The sequence below is a fragment of the Accipiter gentilis genome, chromosome 32 (assembly GCF_929443795.1).
Source record: "Accipiter gentilis chromosome 32, bAccGen1.1, whole genome shotgun sequence".
NCBI classification, from domain to species: Eukaryota; Metazoa; Chordata; class Aves; order Accipitriformes; family Accipitridae; genus Astur; species Astur gentilis.
The window spans coordinates 5,203,460-5,222,492 of record NC_064911.1 but is presented as its reverse complement, the minus strand read 5'-3'; the positions used below and the strand labels follow the sequence as shown (position 1 = coordinate 5,222,492).

Here is a 19,033-nt window from a genome sequence, read left to right as displayed (position 1 = left end):
CTCTTATCTGAGCCACAATGGTGTTGTGAATCTCCAAAAAGCATCCGGTTACCGAGATCTCTGTCAGTCTTAACCGTCATACCAGTAGTAAAATGTTCATTGTACTGTCATGAAGTCAAAGCAGCTTACTATCCACTTTAGAAGGTTTCAACAACTCGGTTGTTCATACCCTAAGCAGGCATAGAAGTGATGCTGGAGGTGAAGCTGACCTTTGAGGGACACATGGCAATGCTGCATTTACGGAAAGCCGAGCTGTGGGAAGAGCCAGCTCTCCTAATTTTTCTTATGGATGCATCTTGTTAAATGACAGATCATGCTGAAGTGTGCAGGAAGCAGAATCATTGTCTTCCAGAACAGCTTCTAACTGTGTTCCCTTTCTGCATTTCAGCTTACGCCAAGACATATGGAAAGAAAGTCGAAACGGTGAGAACAGGCATCTCTGTGTTTTCTCTTACTGTTGCCTAATACCCATATAACTCTCATCATTATTCAGTAAAGTACACAATTCTATGTTTTGTGTTTCCTGGATTGCTGGTGTTCTCAGTTTCTAGAGGCTGCTTCACTGACATTGTGCTACATTTGTACGGTTTTGGACAGGAAGGTGTAAATGAAAGTCCATCTGATCCTCCATCTGAACTGAGCAAGGACCTCCTGGAAATAAATCCTTTACATGGGAAGAACTTCTGGAAGGCTTCACTGCCAACTTCCTGGAAAATTAAGAGAGGTAGGACTTAAAGAGTGATGCTGTACCTTGTCTAGCTAGTTACTGGGTCACTTCGGTACCATAGCTAGTGTTGTAGAAGGTGCTAGAAGTGTCTGACTGAAAAAATGTCTGGTGTAAACCATAGCTTTCTCACTGAAACACTTTCCCCTGACATATATTCACAGGTGAGACATCAGTTCAGTTTCTAGGGCCATCCAAACTCTGGATTCATGCTAATCATGCCAGGTGTTGATGAGGCCCACAACAAAGAGGAATCTGTCTGGGACATGAAAACCATTGAACAGTAACCAGAGAGTAAACATTTTAGCCATTATCCAGTTGAATCAGATCTGACCTTATATTGCCAAAGAGAACAGATGCACAGGTCCCCATGTAACAAAGTGCCTCTCAGGAAAGCTCTCCGGTGGTTGGAGTTGGAGTGCGAAAGACCTCAATTCACCACAGTTTGCTTCATGTCTCTGGACTGGAAGCATTTTCTTTGTGCCTCCTGCAGTTGTGTGGGTATGAAATGAAAATAACAGCTTTCCTTTTTTAAAAAGGGTGTTGTGGAAGTGAGGCATTCAAACACTACAGCAATAGGGGTGAGATAGGAAGCTGGCTAGAAATTGTTTCAACATTTTTTGGCATGAAATCTGTTGGGATTATTTTTTAAAAGACATCTAATTTTTAACTGGCTTTCAAACCTTTTAAAATGTCAACTTTTTAATCCAGTTGAATGATTTTGATTGATCATCCATTGGATTTTATAATATAATTTCATGGCAAGTTCTTAAATTCAGAGGAGAAGGGTATTCCATTTACAACTTCTCCCACTCCTATTTTGGTCATGTAATTTCTTACAAAGTATTGTTCCTGAATACTTATAGGCATATTCTTCAGACATACAGATGGATAGATGCAGTTTGCATTCTGACAGAGAGAAGGAGCACAAAACCTTAAAGGCACTGTGTGTGTGTGTGTGTGTGTGTGTGTATGTGTAAAACATTATTTATACCAGGTACATGCAGTACAAACACTGCCCATTACTCAGAAAGACATCTCCCTTCCCTTGTCTCAGTTTGCCTCTTTTAAAATTTTCTTTTCTTTCATCTTCTCCTTTTCTACTTCTCTCTTTTCTTCTTGTCCCTTCTAGTTCCTGCACTTCGGCTTTATATTCCCAGTAGATATATAAATCAGTAATTTAGTACCTAACTAGCAGTTCATAGCCCTGACTGGCAGTGAAAATCCCGTCACATTTTTCTTTTTTGTGATTTGTAACTAATTACTAGCCTTCTGCTAGTACAGAAAAGCAGGCAAAACAGAAGAAGCAATACTTACCTCTTTGGTCTGTCACACTTTTTAAGTCAGTTCATTGTTCCAAAGGTCTAATTCATGATTTTTGCAGCTGAGAATGTTGATAGTGGTAGATGTACTTCACTTCAACTGAACTTCAACACTGTATAACATGTTTGATGTACTGGAAGATTTAAAAAGCCCAGCAACAAGTAAAAACCAATTGTATAAGTTAAAGCGGGCAGAGTAATATTTTGGAGCTTGTAACATCTTGGTCCCTCTTTTTGCGCTGAGTACCCCTCAGTGCTGCCTGAAGCTGCCCTTGGGTGGGATCTCCTGATCCTGCCCCTCTTAGAGCAGAGTTCAGGCATAACATGAGCCATTCACCTCACTTGCTTATCACACCGTAAGGCCAACTGAATTTGCGTCCCCTCTGGTCTATCTTCTGTGGGCCCTGGGAGAGGTTCTAGCTCGAGGTGTGCGCTCAGCCCCAGCTGCATGCGACCTGAGTGAGCAGCTCCTCTGCATGCCCGAGGGAGAGACTCTATGCTGCTTATGCGAGGAGCAAGAAACCCGCTCTTTGAATAAGGAAAATGAGGGTGGAGACTAAAGCATTCCAGCGCCTTCCCACGTTTATCTAGAAACAACTCTTAACTCGGTGAGAACCACCTTGCTGTGGTATTAGAGGTGTGCCTGCATCATACAAGCAGGCTGTTGTGGATACCCCCGCTCCACTGTGGAGCCGGGTATTTTAACCTGGACGGAGTGTCATCTTGGTGAAGAAAATCAGGGTAACTTGGGCACTTTGGACAGCCGAACCAGGTTAGAGGGCTGTCGCACAAGCCTGCGGAGCCGAGGTGACTAATTGTCTTCACGAGGATGCGGGAACATGGTGAGCTGCTGCTAACCCCTGCAGCAGCTGTGGCTCAGCAGGCTGCCTGTTTTATCAGTTCACTGATGTGGTTATCTGGGTGTGCCTTTGCTACCACTTTTACCAACGCACAGGCTTTACGTAGAATGAGGTGGGAGAGGGAGGGAGGGCGGAGGTGGGAAGAGGCCTTCAGTTTAGCTGAAATTACATCCACAGTGATGTGAGCTCTATCAGAGGAGATTTTGCTGATACGAGCAGAGGAGCAACCTTCAGGAGGGCTCACACTGATGCAGTGGTAGGACTTCCCATCCACATCACAAGGTATAACAAACACTCTTACTGTATGGACACATCGCCTTGCAGCCTGTTAGCTCAGGCATCCTTAGGCACAGAGGGACTCGTAACACGCTGCCTGCTACAGGAGTTACGTGTGAGGCACACAGAGCCTGTATATTGTGTCAGGGTGATTTGATATGCAGCATCCTCCTTGAAACCTGTGTAAGGTCCGACTCCTTGTAGCCTCTTACATGAGTATGGCTTCATCACCTGGAGCAATTTACAACTATTTCAGTGTCCTGCAGTGGAGTGAGCTGGAAGATCTGTTCTGTGATCATTCCTATAGGCAAAAGAACAGCTGAGTTTTCACCTCTAGAGACCCTTTGTCCTCACTGCAGATCACCTGAGAGGAGTGAAAATTTTAGTAGCTTGGTGCTGATCCTGATGTTTTCAAAATTAAGAACAAGAAGTTGGATGAAAGCAACTTTTCAAATATTTTTCTACAAAAGAAGATACAGGTTTAGTTTAGGTCTTGTTTTACTTTTTAATCTTGAGTTGAAAACCAAGGTTTAGTATTCTGTTGTCTTTTGTCTTTTCTTCTCCAGCACTTCTACCTCTCATTTTTCCCCTTTCATCACTGAAAAAACATAAAATAAAAGGAAAGGGAATGACAGAAAGAAGAAACCCAGGAAAAACAAATGCCCTCGGTTTTTGAAAAGGAACATTTATTTTGATTTCAGTTCATTGCTTTGATTTAATCAAAAAGTTGAACAATTTTCAAATTTTGAAATAAGGCTCTTGTTTCCTTTAGTTCATTTCCAGAAGAGATTTTTCTGTTTGCATTCTGCTCATCAGTAAAAACATCTTAATCAGCAGGAGTCCAATTTAGACCAGGACCTGGAAAAACCTTGCTCCTTCACTTCTTTGCAGTTTTCTAGTGAAGGAAAACTGAATGCTGGTCTGAGCTGTGCATTAGCAACCAGCTTGCTTTACCCCATCGCTCATGAGCAGGGCCTGCATTTGGGTCTTTGTCACATGAGACAACTAAGAGTAGGTCAGGGATATGATGCTAGTTAAGGCTGCTGACAGGAGAACGTAGCAGTGAGCCGTGTGGCAAACCTCAGCTCTCCGAGCCCTGTCAGGTGTTCAGGATCTCTCACCAGGAAACTCAGTTTGTAGGGCAGCAGCTCCCACGCGTGGTCAGTAAAGTCACGGTGAGTGTCCACAGAACCACTTGTCGTGGTTTAACCCCAGCCAGCAACTAAGCACCACGCAGCCGCTCACTCACTCCCCCCCGCCATCCAGTGGGATGGGGGAGAAAATCAGGAAAAAAAAGTAAAACTCCTGGGTTGAGATAAGAACGGTTTAATAGAACAGAAAAGAAGAAACTAATAATGATAACGATAACACTAATAAAATGACAACAGTAGTAATAAAAGGATTGGAATGTACAAATGATGCGCAGGGCAATTGCTCACCACCCGCCGACCGACACCCAGCCAGTCCCTGAGTGGCGATTCCCCACCCCCACTCCCAGTTCCTATACTAGATGGGACGTCCCATGGTATGGAATACACCGTTGGCCAGTTTGGGTCAGCTGCCCTGGCTCTGTCCTGTGCCAACTTCTTGTGCCCCTCCAGCTTTCTCGCTGGCTGAGGATGAGAAATCCTTGACTTTAGACTAAACACTACTGAGCACCAACTGAAAACATCCGTGTTATCAACATTCTTCGCACACTGAACTCAAAACACAGCACTGTACCAGCTACTAGGAAGACAGTTAACTCTATCCCAGCTGAAACCAGGACACACTATGAACCTTTAAGTAGCTTTTAAGGGTCCATGGGCGGCGTCTGCGGGGCTGGCAGCGATTGGGTGATACTAGTACTTGGAGTGGCTGGTTGAGAGGGATGTTTGCTAACCTAGCTTTGGCTCTACCATGCTGTGGATAGTTTCTGTTGACTTGAACTTTCAGGATCATGCCTCAACTTAGCAGTTGATTACAGGTTCTTGACAGCTTAGAAATAACCTTCCTAATAACCTAGGAAAAAAATGGCTTTTAAACTAAACTTCAGCCAGTTTTAAGGGGCTTGTGAAATTTAGATATTTGCTTATACTCAAACAAATAGCATGTTGATATGGATGAGGAATACTAACTTTCTTTCATGAGGTTTATTTTTTCATTGCTTTGAAGCTATTTTTTTTTTAAATCCATTGGAGGAAATGCATTAGTTAGTTACCCTGCATTTGATTTATTTCAGCTTGCTTTTGGAAATACTGCGTTGAGCGTAAATAGTGTTTAACCTTCAAGTTGATGGGTCATGCTGAAGACTAAGATACTGAAGCTGAGAAAGAAACCTTCAAACTTTGAAGAGTTTTCTACACAAGTAGAATTACACAAGAAATACAATTAATAAAGTAACTGTCTAATCATATTTGCCTTGCGTATAATAGGTGTATAAAAGGGACATGTAAAATATTGTATTGAAAATGATAATAAAAGCATTTTCTGTACAAGCAACACCACACAGAAGACTACTTGCGCTAATAACTACTTGGAAATCAGGAGCTCTCTCTCTGCAAACATGCCTTTAAATAATGGAATATGACCCCTGCCCTGGCATGGGATCAAGCACTACAAATCTCTGTCTAGATATTACAACTTAGTGCATGTCAAGGCCACTCAGGCAGCTGGTGACACTGTTAACACCACAGCTTGCTTTCTCTCTCCCTTTATCTCATCTAATTTCTTCCCCAGTAAATTGTTTAAAAAAATCTTTCAATGGTCTTTTGAAAACAGAATAACTCTAATGTGGACAAAGGTATTTTCTTAAAATAATGTATTTTAAGAAGGGCCAGACTCAGACACTCAATATGTGTAGAAGATACAGATTCTTTTACTGTGGAATTGTGCGGACACTTTAGCTCACCCCGTCCCAGGACAAATGAAGTAACTGCAGTTTTCTGATACACTGGGTCATTTCTATGGCTTCTTTACCCACATCTCCTCCCTGTGTTGCCAGATATATGCAAACACCAACCATAACATGCTGGTTTAGGTAGCATCATGTGTGCCCAACAATCCATTGTGGAGGGCTGGAGCCATAAACTTCTTTTGCATGACTAAGAGGAATAAGGAAACCAGAAAACATTAGGTTTCAAAACTATCAGTGGCCACAAGCATTTAATCAAATATCCTTCCAAGCAACGTCAGATTTTAAGGAAAAAACCCCACCTCTGTTTGCTAAGTGTCTGAAGCTTTTTTTCCCTTCACCTGACAGTACTGGAAGTGCAGGCATATGATTCTGATGAAGCCTTAGAAAAAGAGAACAGGGTGAGGAGGTTAAATGAATGATCTGGAGCAAAAAGAAGTTTCATTGTGTCTATAAACCATAAACATGGGCATGACACAAAGCAGCACGGTGTTTCAGGCAGATCGGGCTCTTGCCCTTTTCAGTCAGTAAGGGTGAACGGTGATGGGCTCGGCTGAGCCCTGGCACACCAGCTCTCCTGAGCTGCAGCCCACCCTGGACACAGACACGGGTGCTGTGTTTGGGTTTGGAAAGCAGGCAGGGCCTGCCTACGGGGTGGTTGTTACCGTGGGGCCAGGGAAAGGAAGCCAGCGTGGGACCTTATGGAATAAAAGGGTGATATTTATTCTAAACGGCACGTATTTTACTCACTTTTGGTGTCCCCATCTACACCTGGACAGTCTGTGTGTGAGGCGGCAGGCCAGTGCCACTGGATGTCGGGTCCTGGAATGGCTCTTGGGTTCTTCGCTGTGGACAACAAACTGTTTTCTGGAGGTGCCTTTTATACCCCCTAGGGATCTGTCAGGATCTTTAAGTCAAAGACAAAATTCCTGCTTCCCATTGTTCTGTTTTCTTTATCAGGATGTTTTATGGCACCCCTCCTGCTCCTCCTCATCTCTTTACCTTAGCTTGAGGCTTCAGTTTGTTCTTTGCTTTCTTGCTACCAGGTCCTTTGAATGAATTTACTTCTACAATGCCCTGTAGCGATTAACCTATTCATTTTTTCAACCCTTGTTTTTCTGTTTCTTTTAGTGGTTTCACATGCACATTTTCATTCATCTTCACCAACCTCAAGACTTCTGTTACAAATAGCCTGACCTGCGCCGAAGAGCGTTGCTCTCACCAACGTCCAGGCGTGATTTGGAGATAGGTACTCTTCCCCACAACCAGCATGGCCACCCTGTTTTCAGGAGGTAGAAAAGAGCCGTACAGGTGTGAACCACACATTGCTACATGCTGTCAGGGCCAGGGAATAGCCCAGGCTCTGTTATTTATTGATGATAAACAGCCATAACCATATGTAGGGCGAGAAGCAAGAGAGGGCCAGGAGCCATCTCATGCATTTGGATTGCTGCAAGAGCTGCTGAGCAGCATGGGCAGTCCCTGGCTGTTTTGGATCATCCCAAGTGGATGTCCCCAAGACCAAACAGTTACAAATGTGTCCAGCCCCAAACCTGTGTGGATATGGGACAGTTTGTGGTAGGTGGCTCGTCTAGGACAAGGATTACACACTGGCCCTTTGGTTTTTTATTCATCAGTAAATGCGCACGGCCAGTATGTATTGCTCCCAAGATCTCACTGCAGGTCTGCGACATACACGATTGCTCCAAAACAAATGAAAGTTGGGTTAAATTTTGCTTTGTATTCCTTAAAATCTAGGCCATTGTTGCAATGCAGCTTACCAGGAAATTACCAAGGAAATAAAGACAGAACACTGTTCAAATTACTTATGAATTTGTATATTTTCTATTTAAATTTGTAAGGCATATGAAAAGAGTATACAGATTTCATTTTTTATATATTTTATATATATATATATATATGTATGTATGTATTTGAAAATACAAAGTAACAGTTAGTAATACGTGATGAGTGACTGCTCAGATATCAACCCAGGTATGAGAGTTCACAGTTGAGGCTGGGAGGGGAAAGGTATTGTGTCTGTTTTCTCTAAAGGCAAATTAAAACTGCACATTTAACTCTGCTTGCAAATAATTGTGATGATAGCACATTTGCATCAGAACTGTGTAGTGTGTAAGATGAAGACACCACAGACACAATGTGTCTGATACTGACTATTACTGTTAAGTAATGCTTTGTTAGGATTCAAGTGTATGTTTGACATAGGAAAGGATGAATGTCTAGTCTGTAAGAGTCTTCTTGTGGGTATAGCTATTTTGTACACACAGGCAAAATCCATCAGAAGAAATTTCCAGGTAGACCCTATGACTAAAGCATCGCACCCTCTGTTCCTATGTGCTTGCTGAGGGCCTGCTCAGCAGAAAGCAGCTGTGGACGTCACTTTTCATAGTCCACAGATCTCTAATAGTGTGCTCCCTGATGCCAGGCTAAAGGGCGTTTCTCACCAGTAGTGACTGCCTTGAACACAGACTCATGCAAGGCTGGAGGGGTTCAACTAATCCATCCCCTGCCTAAGGCAGGAGGTAGGTCTACCTCATTCCTGATAGATACCTGCCTGATCAGCTGTAAAGCTCTCAGCAATGAAGTCCTAACAGCTGCCCTGAGAAAGCCAGTATGTTGGAGCTGAACCAGGAAAAGTAAGTACAGAGAAGGACTGTTTCTTTCTTAGACCCTCTCCTCCTCTTTGCTTTCCAAAACAAAATGAGAGTCATGGAAGGATGACGAAGAAATCCTACATCACTTGCTGGGGACAGATGTTCACCCATTTCTCTCCCTCCTCCCTTGTCAAATATCTATTATCAGATAGTCCATAGGCCAGTGACAGTCTGCGTTCCTCTCTTTGGGAGCACCAGGAGGGAAGTTCAATGGGTTCTGCAGCCCTGAGAGAGGAGAAGGCAGGAAATTTTTTAATTATTTATTTATTTTTAATACCAAAGAAGACTCACGCAAAATGAAAAGGAGTTGTTCTTCGTTGACCTGCCTTGCAGGTGTCTAGCACAGAGGAGAGGGCTTCTGGGACGTCAGATGTGGTCCCACCAACAGGCTGGCCTCTCTCCTGGGTTAACCAGGGTGCTGCATGGGCACCAGCTGCTGGCTTGTGGCCCTCCGAGGCCTGCAGAGAAGCAAACAGACACCCTCCCAGTAACTGTGAAGTTTGGCAACAACTGTGAAACAGAGATCAGAGGCAGCAATAATGACAGGTTAAATGTGTGTTAGAAACAGGGCTATTTCGTCTCAAAATTCAGCAATTTAGCGCAAGTCACTAGTCTGTAGTATTGCTATAATTGTGTGACCTACACTGTTTCCCTAACTTCAACAAATGCTTTAATATTGACTGATGCCTTTAACTTGGGACGCACACCAGACATTCATGTGTGCAGACATCTGTACAGACACACAAACATATACATACATAATTTAAGAATGAGCAAATAATGCTATACAATCATTATAAAAGAAGGATTGGCCAATAGCAGAACTTAACATTACACTGCAGAATGTATGCTGGCTTTTGTTTTTTCCATCTTGGCTCGTGCCCATCTAAATCTCAGAAGCAATAAAGAATGGAGGCATCTTCTGTTTACTTCATTCTCTTTGCAACATCCAAATACGCATACTCAATTTCTTGATCAGCGGGACAAGTGTTTGTAAATTCATCTCTTGCATATGCATTGTTCAAGTATCTTGAAATCCCTGTCATTTCAGGTGGAAAATCAAAATTTCTATATTTTTTTGCAACAACCTTTTATTAAAAGAAAAAAGAAAAATATCATTACACACATGATCTGCAAAAAACCCAAATCTAATCTATTCTTTATGCCCATTTCAAATGTTCAATGCGTAAGTCTGTCATTATATGCAACGTAGGGGGAAAGGAGAAGGAAAGACAAAAAAAGGAGAAGACATGGGATGAAGAAAGCTAGCTAAGAAGCTAACTCACTTAAAAGGATTCATTTGGTATAAATATTCTGCTAGAGCTATGCAGAGCTATGTGGACCAGTAGACCACACCTGGAAGAGATACAGCTTAAAACAGCAAAGGAGCTAGCATAAACCAGAATTAACAGAATAATCTTACAGTAATAAACTGGCCCATACTTGGATACTTTGACTGAAACAGAAAGGAAAAACTTGAATTAAAATACTAAATTTCAAATGGGTAGGCAAAACAACTATTGGCCAATATCTAACCCCTCTGTGTTGGCCAGCAAGGATGGTGTGATGTTCATCCTTCATCATCCTTCAGACATTCACCTGACATAAGGTGATTCTCCCTGTATTGGCTCTGCTGACCCTTGCTAAGTCTCGAGCTTTGCTGTGCATGAGCTTTGCGTGGGCATGGGAAAGGGCTCATTCCCTTGCTGTGCTCTGGAATAGGTTCAACCAGAACATCTCTGGGGAAATGTTTCACTTGTGGAGGTGTCAGAAAGAAATTCAATCCACTCATCCTCTGACAAAATCGTAGTCCAAAAAAACTTTGTGAAGTGACCTCATTTGTTTGAAATCCAATGAATTTCCAGTATGGCCGTTTCTCTTCCAGAGCCTGGTTGGCTCCAGAGTAGCCTAGGAACAGGTTGTGACAACACCCAAACATCTTGGTCACCAGGACTGTTAGGTCTATGTAGATGCTCCACAGCCCTGCAAGAAGAGGCTAAGAGCTTTGGCTGGAAAGCAGTGGGTGGTGGCTACCTTGCCAGCATTATTGATACTAGTGGTGGTATTCAGCAAAGAAAGAGTTTTGGATTAAAGGTGGGAGAGACAGGTTTGAATTTCAGCTTTTGCTGGCCTGTTGAATTGGCATGGGCATGGGCAAAATAATTTAACCTTACTGGTCCATGGTCGTATGCACTTTGCATATAAAATGCAAATGAAAACACTTCTCTACAGCACTGAACATAGCACTCATTTCATACTTGTAAGAGTCTTAGCAAGTGCAGTCACAGTCCAGATATGAAACCAGATATTCCAGCTCCAGAGTCACCAATGTGAGGACCTGCCTAGCCATGCTGTAATGAAATGGCCTTGTGCATTAGTGTTCAGTGTCCCTACACAGCTACTGTGTGGCCTCAGAACAGATAAAGGATTCCTCTGCCTTTCAGAAAAGGACTTGAGCTTCTCTGACACCCTTCTTTTCAGGAAGCTAAAAAGCAAATGCAAACCTTGATTATATGGAGCTTTGGTAGGAGGTTGCAATCCGCTAAGGTGAGCTCATCTCCATCCAGGAATTTCCGGCTGGAAACAGTGATCTCCTCAGTGCTGTAAGCGTCAATTTCATCAGGCAAGGGGCTATTTAAATAGTTGTCCAGCTTCCTCAGGGCTTTAAGCAAAGATTTTTCCAAATCTAGGTTAAGACAATAAAAAGGTCATTCAAGCTTGTACCAAGGTCTCTCTGACACCGAGCAGAAAGGCAACTCCTGCATCCTGTCTCCTGGCACCAACCCAGCTCACAGACACCCGGCCATGCCAACTCCTGCAATTCCTTTATCCTAAGCTTAAAAGTTAATGCTGGGATAAGAGCTTTAAGTAGCTAAAGGGGGGTTCTGAGAAAAATCAGACTGGGGCTGTGTTACCAGAAATGGCTCCTCAAACACCTTTGCAGAGTGTGTTTTTGCAGAGTGGCTCTGCCTTCACCTTGACTCTCGTCTTGGGAGCCACGGGGCAAGTGCCTGCCCACGGGCAGGACAGCAAGGCTGGGAGCTACGACAGCAAGCCACTGGGATGCCACTTTGGGGTGTACGGGAAACTGGACTCTGAGTCCCGTGCTTCTGGCTGAGCATACAGGAGTGGGGTCAGGGCAGCAGAGGCTGGCAAAGGTTGGCTGGGCTTTTCGTGGGCTGGTGGTGCCCCTTTGCCACTGTGAAGAGGGGAGAAGGGAAGAGCAAAGAGAACAGGGCTGACAGCTGGAGGGCAGAGATGAGCTAATCCATGGTGGTTGTGAGGGTTCTGCTCTAGAGACATGTGCCATGGGGCTAGAGTCCTCATTATTTGCAGAAATAGAGTAGAAAGGTAAGGTCTCAGTTCAAGCGGGCTGTGCTTCTAGCAGAGCTGTGGGCAAGGTGCAATGTTAGGAGTTTGAGAGCTGACGAAACGAGGAGGAGCTGGAGTTGGTGCTCCCCTGCTGACAGTGGTATCTGTGTAAACTAACTTTGGGAATCCTCAAAGAAGAGAGTGAATAGATCTCCACAGCCTTTATGCTCTGGAAAATGACTGTTTAACCTAAGCTGTAAATGGGATATCTCCAGCACAGTGTGCCAGAACTGTACAGCTCTAATTTCTTCCACTAACTATCAGGGCTGACGTAAGGACTGCAGCACATACGTTCGTTAGCATCTTTTCTCGGGTTCTTTATGAACGCAGAGAATTTTGCAAAGACATCATTTCCTGCAGAGTTAGACTCAGGGTGGTTTGGTGCAAGTTTGGGATACCTGAGGAGTTAAAAGAAACAAAAAGAAGTTATATGACTAGCCTTTATTTCCATCTCCACTAATTATTTAATATACATTATTTACACTGTAGTGTCACAATATACAGCCACACCGGACTTTCAAAGGGAACCTTCCTGAACTAAAAATCACTTAGCAAGTGCAAATTTAAACCATAGTTAAACCATGTGGATGACCTCCTTTTCCTGAGGGAGATGGGGAAATGACTGTTCATGCTTGCAAACACCACCCAGACAGCCCAGTGCCTCTCCCAGGCCTCCTCCACTGGAGGTGAGGCTGCGTGGAGCGTGGCTCCTGCCATGAGAAGGAGCGGAGGGAAAGTCCCTGTTGGCCACAGCTGCTGCTGCTCCTCGCAGCCTCCGCGCCTGGCCCACTCGCGTGTGCGTGAGCAAGCTCGGAGCGGCCAGTCCAGCAGCTGTTGCTGCCAGGGGCGGATAGGAAGGGAAAAGCGGAGGGGAGCAGCTGCTTGCCTCGTTTAAGTCAGGTTCGGCTGCTTGAGAAGGGAGCGCTGCAGAGCAGGGCTGCTGTCCCAGGGGAGAGAGAAGGTGGGTGGGTGGGGGACATGATGCTGCTGGTCATGATGGTGGGACAGTGGGGTTCGGGTAGACGTGGGAAGAGCTGCTGGGGTGGGGAACGACGAGTCCGAAACTCAGACCCGTCCGTGTGCTAAGATGGGCCCACCCGGCCACTCAAAATGAGCCCCAGCACGTCTACCATGTGGGAGGCTTTCACTGCCCTTTTCTTCCAACTACCTGCTCCCAGCAAGTGTAATTATTTGTACAGTGTAAAGAGAGAAACCTCAAACCCACACAAGCGGAGGAAAAGAGGTCAGGTTTCTGCAGCGGCACGCAGCTTTCTGCACACGCTTGCTACAGTGGGGTGGATTTCGTGCCTTGGGAGTGACTGTGGTGGCAGAGCAGGGAACTCAGGGCAAAGGCGAGGGCAGCGGGAGGAGCGCAGCCAGCGTCTCGGGGACACCCCAGGGACACCCCCTGCACGGTGCCAGGCTTCAGCACTGTTTCACGCCAGTTGAAGTTACCCCTCCCTGCAAGCTCCACTGCAGCGGCCAGACCAGCCCTCCCGAGCCTCCCACATGCAATTATAACACGTGCAGCCTCGTGGAGAGCCTGACCCGCCGAAACCGAAGGGGTTTGGTCGCTGACCCCTGTCGAGGGCCGTGAGGGGCTGAAAGCAAGAGAAGCGGCCAGGAATACGGTACCGGGGCGGAGCTAGCTTTTCTTCCAAGAACTCCTCGATCTTATTGACATCGGTTTTCACTTCACCATCAAATGTCATGAAAGGGGGGTTTGTTCCCGGGGCCAGGTTCTGCAGGTCAGCAGGCTTTCTGATGGGAGGAAAGAGATGGGGTTAATCACAACAGGAGCCACATTTGCAATTTCTGTCCTTAATTGCAACTAACTGTTTCACCTTTAAAATAGCAGGCTGCTATACATCTTTCTTACAAAATAAAACTTAGCCAGCTGCCTCACACCGGTGGTGTGAGAATTCGCTAGCCCATATCTGAATGTGCTCTGAAATGCTTAAAACAAACCCAGAACTTCTGTGTTATGTTACAGAGACCTACTGCAAAACAGATTAAAATCTCAACAGCTTCAAAGGACTTAGTCCACTTTATACTAGTGAACCCTAAAGAGGAATTAGGCATCCGGACTGTTAATGTAATGCCAAGGCACGGTGCACATTTCAAATCTATCAGAAGAGAGTCACCCTTTAAAATCACTGTTTTGGAAAAGTTGTTCTGAAAAGGAGAACTCTGGATACAATCTCACCTTTTCAAATCCACAGTTGTGACATTAAATATGACACCTTTTAGCCACAGAATCATAAAGAGACGCTGAGAGAACGGGCAATTTCCAATACTTTCCCCATCACTGCCAGCCTACAATTAAAAAAAAAAAAGGCATACATTCATCTCTGACGATAGCACATTTTGATAGCAGATGCAGTAGGAAAGCAGAAAACCCAGATCTGCTACGAGTACGTATAGCATGTTACTCATTTCTACTAATATGTATTTTCATGCAAAGTTAGATATGATGAAGAATCCTGTCATCCTGGAGATGTAGTTTTTCATTAAAATGCATAATGAATACTGCCATAAGTTAGAAAACAAAATTGAAATCACCGCAGTCCTTCCAAAGGAAATAGTCTCCACCTCATTTGTCTATGTGAACATAAATCTACCTAAGTCACTGCAAGATTAAAACAAGTTAAATCAGTTTATGATCACAGGAAACAAATAGAGAAAGATTTACCAGCATAAACTGTAATGTAATGTCTAAAGCACTCAAGGGAATAAACAGAATAAATAAAATAATTAAGAATCTCAAACTAAGCAGCTGTGTGGGCCCCAGAGGAGAGAAGTTCGGCAGTAGCCTTGCTCCAGCTGAACCCACCCATCTCTGTGCTTTGCTGAACTGAGGACTAATGAAACACAAATGCTGCATCCCCCCTGGGTAATCCCTCCTTGTTATAGACCCAAGGCTCCCACTTTTAAGACTGAAGTGTGGCTGCATCCAAGTCACGTAACCTCTCTTTCTGTGTGCCCCTGTAATGATGGTCTTTCCTTTTTGGCTGAACGAACCATCAGGTGTCAGTGTAAAGCATTATAGGTGCAACTCACTGTACATGTGGCCACAGAAGTGTTGCTCTCATGTACTTTGTATTGCATTTTCTTAAAAGGCTTAGTTAAAATCAGGTGAAGTCTTGTATAGTTGCTATTGGTTAAGTTAGGCTTCATGCAACATTGCTGGAAGAGATCAGAGGTCTAATTCTTAAGCTCTTTATGTGATTCTCCTAAAGCGCAGTTTTAAAACTTAGATTATATGTAAGGACGCAGAAGAAAAAAACAGGTGTATCATTTACTTAGTTAATAGGTTAGTTCATTAAGTTTTGCAGACCTTACATACAAACAACACACATTAATGAAACCAGTTCTGCTTGTTCTTTTACCTTCCTCAACGTTATCAAATGAATCTCAAATATAGTAAAAAGCTCTCCATAAACAAACATTGCCATTGGATTGCTTTACAACACTCACCTTCACAAAGAGCTCTATGTCTGGAAACGAGCACCTGGCCTGGAGCAGGCAGGTTTCTGCCATGGAGATTAAGGGACAGATGAGGAGGGACGTTCCTGCGGCTTGATAAACTGTCTTATTCTCCCTATCAGCCTGAAGGATTCTCCTCTGATAACTCTCTGTTGCTTTCTGCCTCTGGTACTGTGACAACCACTGGCTTTCTTGGTAGTGAAAACCAGAATAGCCTATTGCCTTAAACACTGCCAGGGGATGAAAACTTTTAGAAATGCCAAACAGCTGGACTGCTGTGTTAGAAAAGTCTTGTTTCGTAGGTGGCAAAAATGAAAGCTGGTCAAAAGCTACGATTGTATTTTTCCTCCTACTCAGAGCACTGCTTTCCAGTGCTGTACAGTTTACAGCGACAAGAAGATAGAAAACTACTGTGTATTTTGTAAAAATGAGACAACAAATGTTGCTAGCATGTGCTTAAAACACAGCTAAATACACGACACCACCATTTTTTCTCAACCTGCCTCTTAATGTCAAGTTTTACCCACCCCCCAAGGAAAAAGAGGGGGGAAGGGTATTACTGTGACCCCTCAGTGCTAGCGATGGGCACCTCCGCCCTCTGCCAGGCTGCACTGAGGGGACAAGCAGCAGCCAGGGGACATCATTTCAGATGTGCCATGTCTGGAGGAGGCAGGCCAGTATCTCTGGCGATGATTTAGCTCCCGCTGTCTCCTTTCCAGCTGCTCCTCGCTCTCTGGCCACGGGGGTGCTGCTGCAACCGCTTCCCAGCCCGCTGCGCTCTCATAAGCTGTGCTGCCAACAGCCAACTCTTCACCCAAAGTGGGCTCTCAGGGAAACCCCTTGAGCGGGACACTGAGGGGACAGCAGCCCAGCCTGGTACCAACCTGTGCTTTGGTGTCTTAAATGGTTTATTGTAGAGGAATTTCAACCATTACGCTAAGTCAGTGATGAAATAATCCTACACTAGCAGACTGCTGTGGTCTGGGGGAAGAAAGAATTGGCAAGAAAAACAGTTCCTACAACTCATTTGATATTTTCATTCAGCCTTTGATAGGAAAAAGTAAGTTATCTCACCAGGGTTCATGTACCATTTGGAGAACATTCCAGATAGCTCTGTGGTCAAGAAGAGCTATGTGATCAAGAGTGACAGCAGGGTGAACTTTTCCTGATCAGCTGGTCATTAAATACTAAAATTTTGCCTTCCTCTAACTTTTACTGATGGAGCTAAGGAAACGTGGTTGTTGCTTCATTTTGTCCCCCATCACCTTGGTGACAGTGCATTTCAGAGAGCCAGATGCAGCAGCCCCAGCCTGCTCTTCTGGGGAAACGTCCATAGGCAGAGTCAGAGATCCAGGTCAGGACAGACATGTTACTGTGACAAACACAGGCACGAAGCAGGCACTGAGTCCCGGTTTGTCCTTAACTGGGATGACACATAGGCAACAAAGAAGGTGAGGGACTGGCAGCCCTGGAGATGTTACAGAAGCAACCTCCTGGCTTGCTTCTAAGTGCAAACTTTTTATGTCCATACCTACTTGGGAGGAAAATTTACTACAGCACTACTGTTTTTCTATTTTGCAATGGATAAAACAGCAAACAGCGAATCTCTCAGCCTTTTACCTTCACTCCTCTCAGTCCGCTAGAAACCTTTCACAAAGACTAAAAAAAATCATTTGAACACCGAGGAATTGAATAAAACAGGGGATTAAGCATCGCTAATTACAGCAATGCTCTGCCAACTGTAATGACTTTTTTGACTACTTCTGTGGGCTAGTTCTGATGGTGTTAAACATGCCGACAAAGTCTGAAAGGCATCTGACCTTCACATACTGTGCTGTCTCCTCTCCCATGTTGCCTACAAGGGACATTAATAGTGTACTGCTATCTTAGCTGTGTTCTGTGCAATGCAGGTACCACAATCTCTAGTGAAGAGCTGCAGTGTTTGCCCAGCTTTGCTGTCCCCAGTGGTTATGGTAAGCACTTAGCTTTTACAGCAGAAAATAAATTCACAGAGACTAGGATGTTTCCCCATTTCTGATGTGGCCATGATCCTTCGCACAGGCTAAGGAGGAAGTCTTCTGAGCAGTTTCCTTGCGAAATCATTGGTGCACTTTATTAATATAAATCTATTCTAAAAGCCCATGCTACCCAGGCTGTGTAGTACACCCCAACATCTAAGACAGGGCCATATCCTCTAGGGTTGCTGTGCCCGGACTGTGAACAACAGGCAGGTTTCAGGAGTTACTCAGGCAAAAGCCTCAACTGAGAGGTTCTATGGTAAAGGAGGCAGCAGCCATTCAGGTGGGGACAACTGGGAAGCTGGTGAACCACATCGAGCTTTAGGAAGCTCAAAGCCAGTTAATCCCCAGGGACTTGAGCTCTGGGTAAGAGGACAAATCTCTAGACTCGCCACGCCAGGGCTGGTGATAGATATATCCAGGTTTCCTTCAGTTCTGCAGAGCTGGAGGCAAATTACAGTAGCCCATACAACAGCACAAGCAGTGATTAAACTTTCACTACTGTAACAGCGACCAGTAGTCTGAAGTGACTGCAAGACCTTGAACACCAAATCTGATTCAGACCTTGCCACAGTTTGACCTGGCAGCTCAAAGACGCTAGTTTCCTATAACCTTTGCTGAAAGCCCAGAACATGGATATTTTGGCCTGCTGCAGAAAACAGGGTGAATACAGCCAGATAAAATGCCTTCAGATATGTCAACTTGCATTTTGGCTTACATGAGACAACTCTGTTCTCCTAACTCAGCTCATCTAATCCGGGGAGCTACAATTCCTACTGGACATCAGAGCATCAATGACACGTGCCAAAGGTGTTTGTTCAAGTTTCCAAACAGTGTCTGCCATGATGACACCAGCCACTCAAAAATCACAAGCTGGGAAACTGAAATAGCTTTATAGCTCTGTATCGAGCAACATGACAATAGCTGAAGTATGCCATCATCGTACGCAATGTACTTTCCAACAAAGCAAGGGTGGCCATTTTACAGAAGCGTGTGTCAACATCTTACCTTGCAGTGACAGCAGTAAGAGAACCAGAAGAGACCCGCCTGTCCCATATTAATACACCCAGGAAGATAGCACAGCTAAGGGCATTGCAGACTGGGAGCAAAACTCCCTGCATTTTTCTCCACACCACCACTCAGGGATGTGTAACTTTGAGCTGTGCTGGGTACACGCACAGAATTTAATTACACTTCCTCACTGTTGTGCTTAATGATGATGCAGGGTGAAATCTTAACTCAGGTGAAGTCAGTTGGAGTCTCTTGCTGTTGATTCAATGGACGATTGTGTTTCCAGACTGGTTATAATCTTAATAACTAGGCAAATGTTGCTGTAATTGTAGGTAATGCTGCAAGTTGGCCTCCACCTGCAATTGTTGTGACATTAACATCCAGATCTTGTGGGTG

At 44.5% G+C, this 19,033-nt stretch overlaps 1 protein-coding gene across 7 annotated transcripts in view; it reads right to left on the bottom strand.

The window, feature by feature from the left end:
- Window positions 1-7,941: 7,941 nt before the first annotated feature.
- The window catches only part of CLIC6 (chloride intracellular channel 6), a 32,788-nt gene continuing 21,696 nt past the window's right edge, over window positions 7,942-19,033 (bottom strand). For 6 of the 7 annotated variants that reach the window (XM_049835182.1, XM_049835183.1, XM_049835186.1 and 3 more), the window contains 5 exons: window positions 14,329-14,438; window positions 13,758-13,883; window positions 12,414-12,520; window positions 11,255-11,436; window positions 7,942-9,838 (listed from right to left, as the gene is read on the bottom strand). In XM_049835182.1, the coding sequence (XP_049691139.1) occupies window positions 9,677-9,838; window positions 11,255-11,436; window positions 12,414-12,520; window positions 13,758-13,883; window positions 14,329-14,438 (687 nt within the window). In that variant the 3' untranslated portion in view covers window positions 7,942-9,676. Of the gene's footprint in view, window positions 9,839-11,254; window positions 11,437-12,413; window positions 12,521-13,757; window positions 13,884-14,328; window positions 14,439-15,599; window positions 15,857-19,033 lie in introns of those variants that run through there. The other variant, XM_049835188.1, reaches the window with a different exon arrangement.